The sequence below is a fragment of the Meleagris gallopavo genome, chromosome 1 (assembly GCF_905368555.1).
Source record: "Meleagris gallopavo chromosome 1, MGAL_WU_HG_1.1, whole genome shotgun sequence".
NCBI lineage: Eukaryota > Metazoa > Chordata > Aves > Galliformes > Phasianidae > Meleagris > Meleagris gallopavo.
The window spans coordinates 178043670-178058873 of NC_139404.1; the positions used below are offsets into that span (position 1 = coordinate 178043670).

Consider the following 15204-nt stretch of genomic DNA (forward strand, 5'->3'; position numbering starts at 1 on the left):
CTGCTTACCTTAGCTTTTTGAAACAACTCTGATTTACATGCATCCTCTTCTGTAAATACACCAGTGTAGCAATAGCAGCCAAGAACACCAATCAAAAGACTGACACATCGGACAAGGTGCTCCACAGCAACAAGCTTAGACTAAATCAAATACACAGTAAGTACCAGTGGTTCAATACAAAACATTTCCAACAAAACACAGAATTCTTTAGTCTCTTTTTAACACTTGTATATATATCTCATATATAAATATTTCACCAGAATTAACAAAGCTTTGCATACTAGCGTTTGGCACCTTGCAGTTGCCTTATCTCCACAGCAAGTCCTTTTGGCCTCTCGTGTTAATATTCTCTGCATGTTCCTTGGCCCTTACGCCTCTCTCCTTCACAGTTATAATTCTCCCACTCCTTTATGTTCCATAATAACAATGCTTTCATCACTCACGCATTCTGCTTAGCTGTTTTAACTTTTACTAGAATAACAATAGCCTAGTCAGGAACTGCAGCACATTCCTATCACTGGCTCTTACTATCTTAGTAACTTCATAAGTTCTTCTTAGCACCTACCATGTCAACAAATAAATGTCACAAAGGGTTGTGTATGGATGCAAGCCTACTGGCAAAAATATTCTGGAGAACTTTTTACTTATCTAAATTATTTGAATCAAAGGAGGAGAAACAACAAACAAATATTTTTAATTTCTCTGGAACAGAAACCTAAGATGATTGATACCACATTCTTGAAAAGCAGGTATCTAAAAAAGATGAGTAAATGCATGTGTACACACCACTTTTACACATGCAAACCCAAGAATAAGTTTTACAACATTCAATTGAAGTGCCTTGTTTCAGGCCTCAGCACTGCCTCTTTTATCTCACCAAATATTACAGGACCTTGACATTGAGTTGCAAGGGCACAACAAGTGCCCTTGATCACCTCAGTAGCCTTTACTGAACAAATCAAGCATCTGTCTTGTCCCAGGAGGCCCAAAACTGGATGTAATATTCCAAACAGTCTGAGGGCACCAAGTAGAGGAGGATAACTAGTTGCCTTATGAGCTCTTGTTAACTTAGTCTTTTGCAGGCTTTCTATTCAAGTACACTTTTACACTGCTTTTTTTTTTTTTTTTTACAAAATCTATTTGAGACCTCTATGACTGAAGCTATCTTGGGGGCATGGGGCCACCATAGGGGCACAGAAGTTGAAGCAAATGTTTTGAAAGACTTCAAAAACAAGGCTAACAATGATTAATGTAGCAACTTTACACACAATTCCCCTACATACTTACGGAAACCATGGATATTTTGCCAATGATGTAAAGAAAAAAAAATTTCTCCATTTCATTGTACTGAAAATAGCTTTAAAATCCTTGCAGTACACATTTAGCAGCAAAAGGAATGAAAATCTATCTACTTTTCCTTGAAAACACAATGTTTGAGTGCACTACTATAAGGATGTAAGAGTTATGTTCTAACTTACCTTAGGAGAATAGCTACTTAAAAGCTTTTCTGACATTGCTAAAAGACAGCACTCCAGTGTTTCCCTAAGACTTTGGTTGATAACAAGTCTTGAACTAGTCACATTTTTATCTGCAACATTCACTGCAAAGTTAGTGAAAATATCCATTTCATCAAATGTTGTCTGCAGATACAGCTCTTCAACATCCAAAACACTGTTTTCTTCTTTCCCCTGTAAGTGCTGCACACTTGAAGAGGAGACATTGGTCATCAGTATATGACGTACAAGTCTTTAAATCTTTTAATTAAACGCAAGAAATAAACAAAAACAAAATAAAATACTTTAACATCTTGCATTCCCTAACTCGCTTAATCTTTAATTTCTGAGATGACTTTCACTGTGGAACAGATACAACTTTATCTCTGCCTGAAGAAATCATAATGGAAAACAGTGTTTGAACACATGCTGTAACTTCTACTGCAGTTCATATACCAGCATCTGTTTATGTTAAGATGGCTGATGTCAACCTACTGTAAATAACTGCAACACACATTCATAAAAAGCCTGAAAATAATAGTTTTAAATCCTATACATAAAAGTCTTCTCTCTCATTACAACTTACATACACTTTAATTTCATTAAGATAAAACTGGATATAGTCCAGGAACTTTAATCTATCAGTGAAAGATGTAATAGCCTTCACAAAATGACTCCAAGAAACTCAAGGAGTCTGTGACTGAGGCCATATATACAGATGGAGTAGCGCAAGGACATGTGGGAAGTAATCACCTAACCTTTACAGATCTTCTGATCATAAGAATTCCTAAGATATATGTCTTACTTTAGAATGGAAGGTGATATATATTCATGATTGTTAACATGTTTTTATAAAGTTAAAAATTATTTGAAAAAATATAACAGTAATACCTAATGGAGTTATGTGTAAAGAACCAAATATTTAGCTGTACTGGCGAAGAGAGACATCGTTCCTTGTAAGAAATTTTGCACAGTACCCAAAGCTTTGACTTTGTTGGCAAGAGATCATTTCAACATCTGCTTACAGCATCTTAATAAATTCAAAAGCTTTACTATGATTTATAAATATGTTATGCATAAAGACAAAATAACTCAAGGAACTAATGCATTTTTCATTGCCTCTGCTTGCTCAAGTATTTACAGTGATTGATTTAAAAACATACCATTTAGCATCATTTTGGAAAAATGTCATGGCAGCTCTACTGTTCTTCATTGTAAGGCTCACAAGAATTTTTTGTAATGTAAGATGAGGGAAATCACTGACAAAAAAAAAAAAAGAAAAGAAGATTTTGCATTTTCATCAAATCAGACATGTTCTTGCATTCCTGAAGAGTGCACAAACACTAACCAGATTCACTGCATAACTTCAAAGAAGTTTAAGCTTTCACTTAAAATTTCTAACACATACTTTGTGCATCTGCTACATTATGGACAGATAACCGTATTATGCCCCTGAGATGATATCCTCAAGCAATAAAAATCCCTCAAACTCTACTAATGCATTGCCTTCAAACAATTCTGCAAATCCACTTTTCCCTAGACACTCTTCTGCATTAGAAAATGAATTTAAATACATAAGTATGCCACAAAGGCTTTACCTGCAGAGCACAGGAGGCAATTCTGAACATTCTTCCATTTCTTCCTCCAAATTGCAAGGAAGTACCCATTTCATTATTGCATCCTTTAAGATAGAATCCAAATGTCTTTCACAGTTATTCTGTTCCAATCCTACATCCAAATTTTCTGGCACTGAGTAAGCAGACATCACTAATGCTAAGCAACATACTGCAGAACTGCAACAGAAAAAGAATGTGGCATTTTTGAGAAAAAAAGATGGTATTTGCTAATTAGCACTCTAGAGCAAAGTCAGTATTTCTGCATGTCTGGGGAATATCAATATCAATATAATATCAAATAACTTAATAAGCATGCGTACCTGAAAACTCCTTTATTACAACCTGCATTTTCAAAAATCATGTTTTCATGTCACAGATAAATTTTAAAGACTGTTTCAGGACAATGATTTCAGAATCCAAATATGTTTAGAAGAAAAGATACTTTTTAACTTTAAAAAAAAAAAAAAAAAAATCAACCACATCTCTTCCAATCAGATTTAATATTTTTAGGCAGATTTAATATTTGAAGATGCTCGGCTCCCCTATTCCACCTCTGCTTTTAGACTATGCATGTATTTATATCAGTTTCAAATGCTTAAAACACCAATGTAGATAGTTCTCAACACCTATTGCAGCCACAACAACAACAACATTTTGAATAATTGAGTGATTTCTGTTATATAGTAAAAAGCAATGTGAATCAGACACAAAATATTATTGCTTCTCATCTTACCTTGAAGGCTTGCATGCAGATCCTGAAAATATCTTCCAGAGTTCTTTATCTGTCACAACAAGATTCCCTTGAATCATAGCTCCAAGTAATCCAAAGATCTCTGTTTCAATTTGCTGAAAACTTATACTACGAATAGTAAGAGACCAAATCTTTGACCATGTCCTCTGGAGCTCTAACTTGTGGGTGCTCTTCAAATCAGTTTTCTGATTTTGGCACAAAGCTACCTCCGTAAGACACTTCAGCACATAGGGGGTCCTTTCTCCTCGTCGCTGATGAGGCAGTAACTGGTGCAGGATATTGAGCAGGGGAGGTAGCTCACAGTTAGGAAAACTCATGGGATATTTTGATAGTAATTGAGCTGTAATCCGTAACCTTGGAAACACAATGTGAAGCATGTAATATGAAACACGAAAATTTGTGTCTTCAAAAGTAAGTGAACAATATATTCTTTGATTGTCATTCCACACTTACATTTTCCAGCAGTTCTAGAGCTTTTACTTTTAATGTCTGCCTGTCTAGCCTTACTATCAATAAAAGTTTCTTACAAGCTGACTTCTCTGGTTTCTGACCATGATAGGAACATTTCAGCCAAGAACAGTACTTTTGCCCTTCTGCTGGACTAGCCTGTCATACACTCTGATCCAGGAAGTGACTTCAAGGGTGAAACATACATAAAAATGACATCCATACAGATAAGAAAAATGAAATTCATCAAATGAACAAAATCTTAAGCTGGAATGGTAAGTTTTGGAAGAGTCTTGCTCATAGTAATGAATGCAACTCTACAGTACTCAACTGTATTTCTTGGAGACTGCTACCTCTCTACTCAGAATGGTGTGCTAACCTTCAGTCAGATCCTAAACAGTCACTTTGTCTCAATACTGAGCAATAAATAATGCACGCCCACCAGCTCAGCTCAGAGCCCAACTCACTTGCAGCTACACTGTTCTAACACCTTGTACAGCAATTTCCAAGAGAAGACAAGAAGACAGGGAGGAACAGTAATAACAAAACCATTCAGTATAATCTATTGAATATTAAAAAAAAAAAAAAAAAAAAAATCAACTTTCTTGAGCTTAGGACTACAGTTTTTAAGTTCTGGAAAAACCTTGCCACTGTCTTTCAACAATCTCTTGACTTCCTCCTATGCTCTCTGCTACAGCTTCCTTCTCCCACGGCAGCCAACAGAGGAATATGTGAACCTCCACCTCCATTTTAATCCCTCTCATGTCAACCATAATTCCTCTTTACTAGTGTACAAGCTACGAAACCAGGCATTGCACTTCAAGAGTTTTTAGGCAAGGTATTAAGGCAAACGGTATAAACTAGCTCAGAATAGCCAAACTGTTCATGGTTGCTGTTTAATTACACAGTCAGCTTAAGGCAGTAAATCTCAACTTTATTCCCTAATCCTCCTGGACTGTATGAAACACACAACATTTACTTGAAGGCTGGCACACAAGATAGGTTAAAAAAAATAAGAGGCAATAATACTTCATGCATTGTAATGCAATTTAACAGACCTCATTTGTAATTTCTTAGGAAACCAAAGATACTAAGTTTTTAAAGCTAGACTACCAAAACCACTACTCATTACTTTCCAACAACTAATCTGAAAGCACAGAGTATCAAGGAAAACAATGTAAAGATGTTATTACCAAGGTACAACATGGAAATCCTTCTGTGATCTTTGCAGGTTGTCTCGAATTACCTCCCAGCCGAGCTCAATCCTCCTGCGCTTGCTTGGTAGTGCATCACCACCTGACTGTGTAATGCTGTACGACTGGGTGATTTCCAGAACTTTGGTATCCTCTGTAAACACCTTTATGAAGAGCAATTAAGAAGTACAAAAATTAAAAAAGGTATTTATAGGAAAACTGAATTGTCAAATTGAACCAGTCCTTTTTTTTTTTTTTTACCAGGTTTAAAGACTCCATAAGTAGTATTAGATATTATTATTTACTATAATTGAACTTACACTTACGTTCTAACAAGCAACACAAGTAAAATCTAGTATAATTTAGGAATTCAATCACTTATAAACTGCAGAAAGGCTATAAGCAAACACACCAAAAAGTACTAATACTTCAGTAGATGATTTTGAGGAATTATTAAAAGCTTCATTACTTTAAAAAGCAAAATTTATGATATAAGTATATACACTATATTCACTTAAAAATATGTTACCTGATGACAAATATCAGCCATTAACTCAATCAAACTTTCCTTTACAGCAACAGAACGTGAACCTGAAGAATACTTTCCTCTACTACCTATGATATTTATTTCATTCACCAGCAGATCAAACAGGTTATGTAGGATACTTTGCCACTTTGCTGAGTTATATGCACCTGCACATGCAAAAACAATGAAAAGTTAACAATGTATGTACCATCCACTTGACACAATATATAAACCTACCTACACGATACAAAATACAGCCATAATCCCAGTAGAGCATACAAACCTTGCCAACAAACACAGACCAACAGAATAACCCTTATAATGTGGAATGAAGTAAAAATGTGAAAGGAAGTTAAAAGATAATTTAATCACTGTATAAAGTAATAAGCACAGAGAAGAATTTTGAAATATACAATTATTTACCAAACTGGAAGGAGTAAAACTACATGCAATGAGTAAGCTTGGAGTAATTATAAATTCTTTGCCGATTGTAATTAGAAGTAACCACCTCCAAAAAAAAGTGTTGCTGTCACTGAAATAGGCCATGACAGGCAAACACAAATTACTGAGTGATGTTCTCTATTATACACTAAGTCAGACTTACTCAAACTACAGTAGTCATTTCCTAATAGTCATGAGCATATTAGAAGGCACATGGCAATTTAACCTCCATTTAAGCTAACGTTCTTCTTATCTAAAGACTTCGGGCTTCATTCAGTAATTATTATAACCTCTGTGTAAGAACAATCAAACTTTACAGGACTTAATACAATTAATATCCTCTTTGTGTATGCAGTTCAAAAACTCATTTTCAGTGGAATCTGAAAAACTACAAAAAAGTACAAAACTGCTGGCAAGCCATCATCACTTCCATTAATATTTTCAAGACTCAGTAACAGAATTCAGAAAGTTAGCACTATAATTTGAGCAATCACATACAGAGAGCTTTTAATTGTACCTTTTTCCTGAGACTTCGCACCCTTCGGATGATGAATATGAACTTGGAGAAGAAATAACTCAATTATTGATTCCTTCAAGGAATCTTTTGGCCTATATTGAGTCCATATATAAAGCACTGTAGGCAAAATTTCTTCCCCAATTTTACAAATCCGTTTGCGACAGTTTACGGCAAATGTATTAAAGAAGATATTCATTGCTGCAATAATGTGATCCAGGCCTGCAGTATTTCTCTCCTGCCTGCAATGCAAACCAAACATTCCAACTTCAGAAGAAATAGTCACATTTCTTTTCAAAACAATTGTTAAAATGCAAATACTAGCATGCAATTCTACTCTGAATATTATTTGCCCAGCAAATGTAAAAGTTACAAGTGAGGAGTTTATTAAAACAGCATTCAAAGACAGAACAAGGAAATAAATCTGAAGGATTATTTGCTTTTACTCAAGGTTAATCCTAAATACTTTAAATAGATATTATCTAAAATCAGGAATTAGCATAAAAAACAAGCACTTGCAACATACCTCACATACTGCATTGCTGTTGAAAAAAAGCTGAACACATCAGATCTCAACTCATCAGTTTGGAAGCAATATCCCCTCATCAGTGTGTGAATTATCCTGGCCACCAAGACTCTATTCATCTTCCCAGAAGGTGTGAGGTAAAATTTTCCATACAGTATCAGCAGATCTACACATACATGATGTGGATATGTTATAAATATACAATTATATACAGATACAAATATATATAAGAGTACATGAAATGCTTGAAACAAAATATTACATTAAATATATAGAAGTCATCATTTTCAATTCAGCTGCACGTCATTATTCACTGAAGTTAACCAGGAGGGGAAAAAAAAAAACAAAAAAACAACAAAGGAGAAACCATATGTAGTCTTCTGCACTGAGAGTAAAGTTAGATTCATTCCGAGCTGGAATGCAATCTGCTTTGTGTTACACTGAGCAAAGTGGCTACAGCCACACAGCCAGCTTCCCTTAACTACTACATTCTCCTAGTCTACATGGACTGCTCAGCCTGGTGGGCTCCATTTGCTGTGGAGTACACAATAACAGCTCTCTGAAACAACTGACAGTTACATATACAGTCACAAAGAATTTGGTGTAGCAGAAACAGACAGATTAGAACAGTTGGTGCATAGGCTCCCCACATTTCCATTAGAGCACAGATTGTTCTCTCCAGTCACCAGAACCACACATCCATGCTTTGCACTCATTTAAGAAGTTTCTTGAAGGAAAGGCCTCTTCCAAAGAAGTTTGTTTTCTTCTCTCTTGGCCGATTTAAGAATCCCCACCCAGCCCTTTTATCAGCATCCTGCAAATAACAGCAGCACATTACCAATCCACCCATCACCCTGTTTAACATGACAAATGCACTCACTGATTACTATTTGATTTATGCTACCCACAAGTGACATGATAGTATCCACTGCAAAGATCCACAGCAGGAAGAAAGAAAGGTCTGTCCCACAATCTCAGCAGCTATTCTGGCAGGACACCTTAGATGAACAGATACCCACTTCTCAGGCCTTCTCTAAGAAAAAAAAATACAGGTAGAATGATCTTCTGGGAATCCCAGCTGCAGTGACTGCTTTGCTCACAGTTGTGCTCTGAGCTCCTACAATCTTTGCGATGCAGAATGACCAATATTGCCACAACGTTTTCCAGTGAATGGGTTACCACTGGGACCTTCTGTCATGATCTGGCCCCATACTTCCATCACCCTTGAGTGAACCTCAAGAGTCTGTTAGTTTTTTTCACTAGAGTGACTATCACATAGAAGAGCCTGACAACCTCCAACTCTACTGGTGAGCAGGTTGTCACAGTTTGGATTGACTGAGCTCTCCACAGACAGGTAAGATTCAGACCTCTGAGGTATTCTCTTAACATTTCTTTTAAATACACTGTTTGGCTGACGTTGATCAGAATTTTGATTCTTGGATTCCTGAACTGTGGAGAAGCCAACTCAGGACAATTGTTCAGAACAACTGTTCCATTGTCATGCAGGCCTGGGTAAATTTATGGGCAACTTGGCTCCTTCAGGACTCCTAACGCCACTTTCACTGGGGCATTATTAACTCTGGCCTCCTATTTAAAAGAGATACAAACACATTCTTCCCAAGCATAAGGCTGTTTGCAGAACTCAGGTGACTCTCTGTATCATGCAATCAGATCATACCCTTACATTACTGTGCTGCATCTGATGAAATTATGGAGAGCCTAAGCATCAGCTGTCTGTTTGCCTTTTTCTGCTGCACCAAATTCTTTGTCAATGTGTATGTAACTCACAAGAGTAGAATCCATTTCCCTTCTTTGCCTTCTTTGTTATCTGTCTACAACACCATTGGCTTACTGTCTCGTTCCCTATCTGCCTGTCTCCAGCTCTAACCTTTTCAAGTCCTTACTTGCAGGTTGACAGCCCTTTTGTCTTCTCCCGCTACCTTAATGGCTCCTAGCCTTAGGTAGCTTCCACGTACAGTTCCAGCTTCCTGTTCAACTTCCAATTCTACTTCCATGGCCAAATGGTACCTACTTCTTTAATTTCTCAGATCCCACTCTCAGTCTTTCCAGTTTTCCAATCTACTCTCCAGAACTGCTCTAGATCAGTCTCTTTGCTTCATCAGCCTCATGCAGGAGTTTTTGCCTCTTTTCACTCCCAGTATCATTAGACTCTTTTTCTGAGTCCTTTGCAAGTTTACTTTCATTTTAGAGTTAAGCAACTCTCTTCAAGATACAGAACACAGTATTTTCCCATAAAACACTTCTCAAAAATCAAACTAACTCCAAAGCACAACACCATGCAAATACAGTATCTTTATGTTTTGCTTCTACACTTCCTTCAGAACTATGCACGCAACATTCAGCAAACTAGACTGTAGAACTTCTAATATCTTTTTCCTCCCACCAGATTACTGTGCTATTACATAAATGTAAACAGTTAAAAGAAAACCAAATCTGTCTCAGCTGAAACCAGGAGAAAAATACATATACTTCTCCATGCTAAATAAATTAACTTCTAAGAAATTCAACCCTCTGAAAAGTGGAAAATTATGTTTGAATTTTCAGTCGTGGTTCAGGTTGCATGCTGTGTCTTTACTCAACTTCTTCACCTATTTTTGTCTGTGTAAATGTGGAACTCCCTAGTCTTTTCTTTATATGCAGCATATAACATATGTGCTTATAACAAGAGTGAATCAATGCTTTTTTAGGATCTTCATGAATGAACAAAACTAGGATAAAAAACAGTAGCGCATTAACTATAACAAACTCTTCCAGCCAGTACCCAGTAACTTTAAATAACTGCACACCAACATCAGTGTTACTTTGGCTACTTCCAGCACACACTTTCCATGGATTCTTTACACCTGTTAAATTCTTTATACATGTTAAGCCCTGTGGAGAACATGCACATGCAGCTACATGTTTCAGCAAGCAATAGACAGACATAATTTAATAAAAGTTTGTGTAGTACCTCACAACAGGGTGTTGTAGGAAAAGTATCAAGCAATTAAAATGCCCCTAAGCATACTCACGTACTAGGAAAAGACATTCCTAGTGAAACTTGAAAATATTACCTGGCCATTGCTGCTGGGATATCTCACACCAGTACTTCCTTACTGAGAGGATATCCTTTAGGAGTATACTACTACAGTCAGATCCATAAGCAGCACAACTTGCTGGATCTTTTACAATATGCACAACATAGTTCAGAAGTTCCTGACATTCCAGTCTGGGTCCTCCTATGTGAAAAAAAAAAACAACCATGAGACTCCAATTAACTCACAGCATGCCAAATAAATCTGGAATTATTTGAATGTAAAATGAACATATTGGACTTAACTTAAAACTATGGTTCAGAAACAGTATTGTTAGGAATCATCTTATTAAAATGTTTCTAAGAATGAAAATAGTTATGTGAGAGGAGAGAATATATCACTTATAAGCACACTGAATTAGTAAGAAAATGGCACTGTGACTATCAAAAAGGAGAGAGAAGGAGCACAGAGAACAGATTCAGATGAAGATATTTAAATCATAAACTTCTGGGAATGACCAGGATGAACTCCATTCTGGTAACTTACCTCGAGTAAAACATTAAAGGTTAAAGCAAAGCACTGAAACAAAACAATAACTATAAATGAATATTTACTACTCACTTCGATTAGCACGCCTGATGAAATATTTGACTAAACTGCCAATCTCCTGCATCCTTTTTTGTTTGGAAGTCTGCGTTGAAGCAGATGCATTTGGTTTTGTCAGTCTGAGGTTTTCCATTTCCTTCTGGAAATATTTCTTCAGGACACTTCAAAAAAAAACAAAGAAATATGAATCAGTGAACTGGAAATTTATGACTTGGGTAAAACAGGCCAAGTTTTAAGCTAGAACATCAGTGCTTAACCTTTTCATAGAATCATAAGGTTTGGAAACAACCTCTAAGATCATATACTCCAACCATTCACCTACCACCAAGATTTCCCTCTAAACCGTGTCCCTTTCTCCCACATCTCCATGTTTCTTGAACACCTTCAGGGACAGTGACTCCCCCAACCCCTTGGGCAGCCCATTCAAGCACCTCACTGCTCTTACGGAGAAGAAATGTTTCCTAATATCCAACCTGAATACCACAATTCTGATTCTTAAAATTTAAAACTGACTGAAATACACAACAGCCTAAGCATGATGGAAATAGCTGTTAGTTTGTAAGATAACCCAGCAGCAACTTGAATGAAAAACAAACTTCCCTATAAAATATGCATGACGTTAAACAAAAAATACGTAATTAGAAAAGGTGCAATACAAAGGCTTTTTATTTATAATGCAACATTATACTACAAAATAATAAATATTCTTTATTGTTTGTCCCTTCAAATCCTACTTCTGAATCATTTAAAATTAACATACAGCATGATGAATAAAAAAACATTTTCACTGGTTTTATCACTGGCAATTAGTGCAGAATTTCAAGCCCCTTTTGACTCTTTGTATTCAGCTTAAAGACCACTTTTGTGTTCCTTTCACATTTCTTACATACTGTCGGCAATCTCAAAAGCAACAGATAAAATGTATCAAACACTTTTCATGATATTTTCAGTACAGCTGTGAAACAAGAATTATTCAAAAGATGTCCAATTAAAATATAATGGAAAGCCACCCAAACACAAGCCTATGAAAACTAACACTTCAGATGTACTTTTGACAAGAAAATAACACTGGGCCCAATTGCTCTAAGAATTTACCATACACCCTCTGAATGGGAACTGCTGAATCATGGCTTGAACCTCTGATTGACCACCTGAGGCAAGCAATGAGTCAGCCTTGGGAACATAGGTGAAGGCAATTCACCTGTGCTACCAGCAGGGGTGGAGCCTGGCTCCACCTCTCCTAAACCCCATTTAAAAGTTGGCTACCAGTAGGGAAAGATCTCTTTTAGAGATCAGTTCTCTTGGAGTCTTCTCAGTGAGCCCAGGACAGTGGTAAGCTTTCCATCCATTCTTCTTTAGCGTGCTAACTTGTTTAGCCTACCTTTCTTATATATTTCTTAATTATAACATCCATAAATTCACTGATTATACACCCTCTTTGCTGACCCTATAGTACACCTAAAGCAGATTATTTCAAGGGTGGGTCTCTACAAACTTCACAGCACAAGTTCTTTCATTCACAAGCCTCAGCCTTTCTATTGTCTCGAAGAATTCAGCAACACAAAAAATTTTCACAAGCAATCTACATACGTACTATAAATTGCAAACTAGATGCACAGGATAATTTTCAATAAACAAGAACAAGTCATTTTTTCAAGGAAAATGACCATCTAGTTAACAATCAATTTTCTCAGCAGTTAAGACTACTGCATCTTTCATGCATGCTAAATACTGCACAAAGCCATTTAATGAATTTTTAGCTGTTCTTACATTTTGTTCCTTTAGAAGCTGATACGAGTTGTTACTCGTTCCAAACTGAAAAGAAGTCTGAAACCATTTGCAGAAAGGTAAGTATTAAATTAAGTCTGATAAACAAATTGGTGATGTGCCAGAGAACTGTAACCACCCACAAACTAAAAGAGCTGTGCTTTCCTCCAAACAAGAAAGAAAACTACCTGAACACAGCATCCCAGTTGAGTTGGTTTCCTTTCCTAGAATCGGAATTCCGATCCAGCTGGAAAACTGTTTCAGGATCACGGAGGAGTCGCTTGAAATTTTCAATTTCATTCTGAAAAGGTATATCAAGGAAAAGAATACTTATTAATGACTCCCCTCCTTAGCTCAGACACACATACCAGAAGAAAGATTGTTACCCTTCGTTCTGTAGCTCTCTCATTTTCAAGGCGATGACAACATATAAGCAGATCATGCAATTCAAGACTCATGGTTCACTTTAACAATTGTACCTGTGGATGGAAGAAAAGGGTAAGACTTTTTTTTTTTAATATAGACCCAATTCTGACAGTTAAAAAATTGGGAATACAATATGTTGAACATTGAATATCAAACACAACTATAGTGTTACTTCATTCCTCTCTCGGCTAATCTTATGGGTTACAAAACTGAAGGCCAGTATCTGATGTTACGAATGGTCAATTTTCACAAAAAAAGTCCTAAACAGTAACAGCAAAGATTGCTTTCACATCCCTCTGATTTCCTTTCTTCCTATGAATAATAACAGAGCAGAGAGTTGAGCAGATAATATTGAGTGAAATACCCCTGGCAACAGGATTCGAATGACAGAGACAATCAAACTGCATGGATTTTTCAGCAGCTAGTTGTTACCAAAAGCACTCTTAACATCATACTGTTGAGAGATGGTAGCGCCATGAAAACTCACTCTCTTCCCCTCTAATATCCTTTATTTCCTTGGGTATGTACTAGCATACCAACTAGCTCTTTTGGATTTCCCACACCAAAGGATGCCTGAGTACCAATCATATGGGGAAACAACTTTTTCCTTCTATTACTACTCAAAGTATGCACCATCTCCTTTAAAAGAGATGGCATTTGCTTGACTTGCATTTCTGCTTTCCAGAAGATTATGCCAATACAGATCATGAAATGGAACTACATACAGTTTTCACGCTTATCCTTTAGGTAACACCACACATATGCTGCTGAGGCTGCAATAAGACACACAGTGCATACTGCTGCCTCCTGAATACTGAGGTGGGAATACAGAAATACCCATTTAGACAAAGAAGGCAATTATAATAGCATAAGACAGCAGATCTGACTGCTGTATTCATCTTCCTCTGCTTCAGCCACCAGCTGGGACTAAGGCTGATCAGAAAGACATGGCAACCAACTGGGCACAAATGAATAGCTTGGATTGGAAGAGACTTCAAAGATAACTGAGCTCCAACCCCTTTCCTGAGCTAGAGGCTCAGACCTTGATGCAGTATTGTACATGGGGCCTCACAAAAGAAGAGCAGAGGGGGACAGTCCTCTCCCTGCTGCCACCCCTCTGTTGATATAGCCCTGGTAATCTTCCAGGCTGCATATGCACACTGCTGGCATGAGCCCAGCTTTTTGTATATCAGGACCCTCTTTCTCCACAGAGCTGTTTTCAGTGTATTCTTCTTCTTGTCCGTATGCATATTCAAGATTGCAAATGCAACACTTGGCCTTGTTAAACCTCATTAGTTCTCATAAGCTCACTTTTCAAACCTGTGCAGGTCCTCTCAATGGCATCCCTCCCTTCTTTTGTGCCAACTGCATCACTCAGTTTGGTGTCATCAGCAAACTGCTGAGGGTGCGTTCCATCCCATCATCTAAGTCACTGATAAAGATGTTAAAGGGCACTGGTCCCAAGCCACCAAGCATGACCGGCCTCCACCTGGACATAGAGCTGCTGACCACAACCCTCTGGCTGTATCCATCCAACCCACTCTTTATCCACTGAATACTCCAGCCTTCAAACCCATATTTCTCACATTCAGAGATAAAGATGTGGTGTAGGATGACGTCAATGCACATGCTCAGGTAGATGACATCAGTTGCTTTCCTTTGTCCACCGATGCTGTCACTCCATCATAGAAGGCCACCAGATTGGTGAGGCACCATCTGCCCTCGGGAAGTCATATCTTCTACACTCACTGGCTCCTCAACGTGAGTAGAAAGCAACAAGTAACTTTCAGAACACTAACGGCTTCTAAAACACCGAGGGCTGTGCCATAGGAACAACAGCGAAGCACCTCTGAGCCTGAGTCC

The 15204-nt window shown here is 37.3% G+C and overlaps 1 protein-coding gene across 3 annotated transcripts in view; it reads right to left on the bottom strand.

Moving 5' to 3' along the window:
- The window catches only part of ATM (ATM serine/threonine kinase), a 62298-nt gene that overhangs the window by 46759 nt on the left and 335 nt on the right, over positions 1-15204 (bottom strand). For 2 of the 3 annotated variants that reach the window (XM_085216250.1, XM_085216248.1), the window contains exons 2-14: positions 13302-13394; positions 13104-13216; positions 11164-11309; positions 10582-10746; positions 7508-7673; positions 6985-7223; positions 6030-6193; positions 5501-5664; positions 3843-4214; positions 3092-3286; positions 2657-2752; positions 1479-1704; positions 9-140 (exon numbers count right to left, since the gene is read on the bottom strand). In XM_085216250.1, coding sequence (XP_085072376.1) covers positions 9-140; positions 1479-1704; positions 2657-2752; positions 3092-3286; positions 3843-4214; positions 5501-5664; positions 6030-6193; positions 6985-7223; positions 7508-7673; positions 10582-10746; positions 11164-11309; positions 13104-13216; positions 13302-13373 — 2250 coding nt within the window. In that variant the 5' untranslated portion in view covers positions 13374-13394. Of the gene's footprint in view, positions 1-8; positions 141-1478; positions 1705-2656; positions 2753-3091; positions 3287-3842; positions 4215-5500; positions 5665-6029; positions 6194-6984; positions 7224-7507; positions 7674-10581; positions 10747-11163; positions 11310-13103; positions 13217-13301; positions 13395-14927; positions 15097-15204 lie in introns of those variants that run through there. The other variant, XM_085216249.1, reaches the window with a different exon arrangement.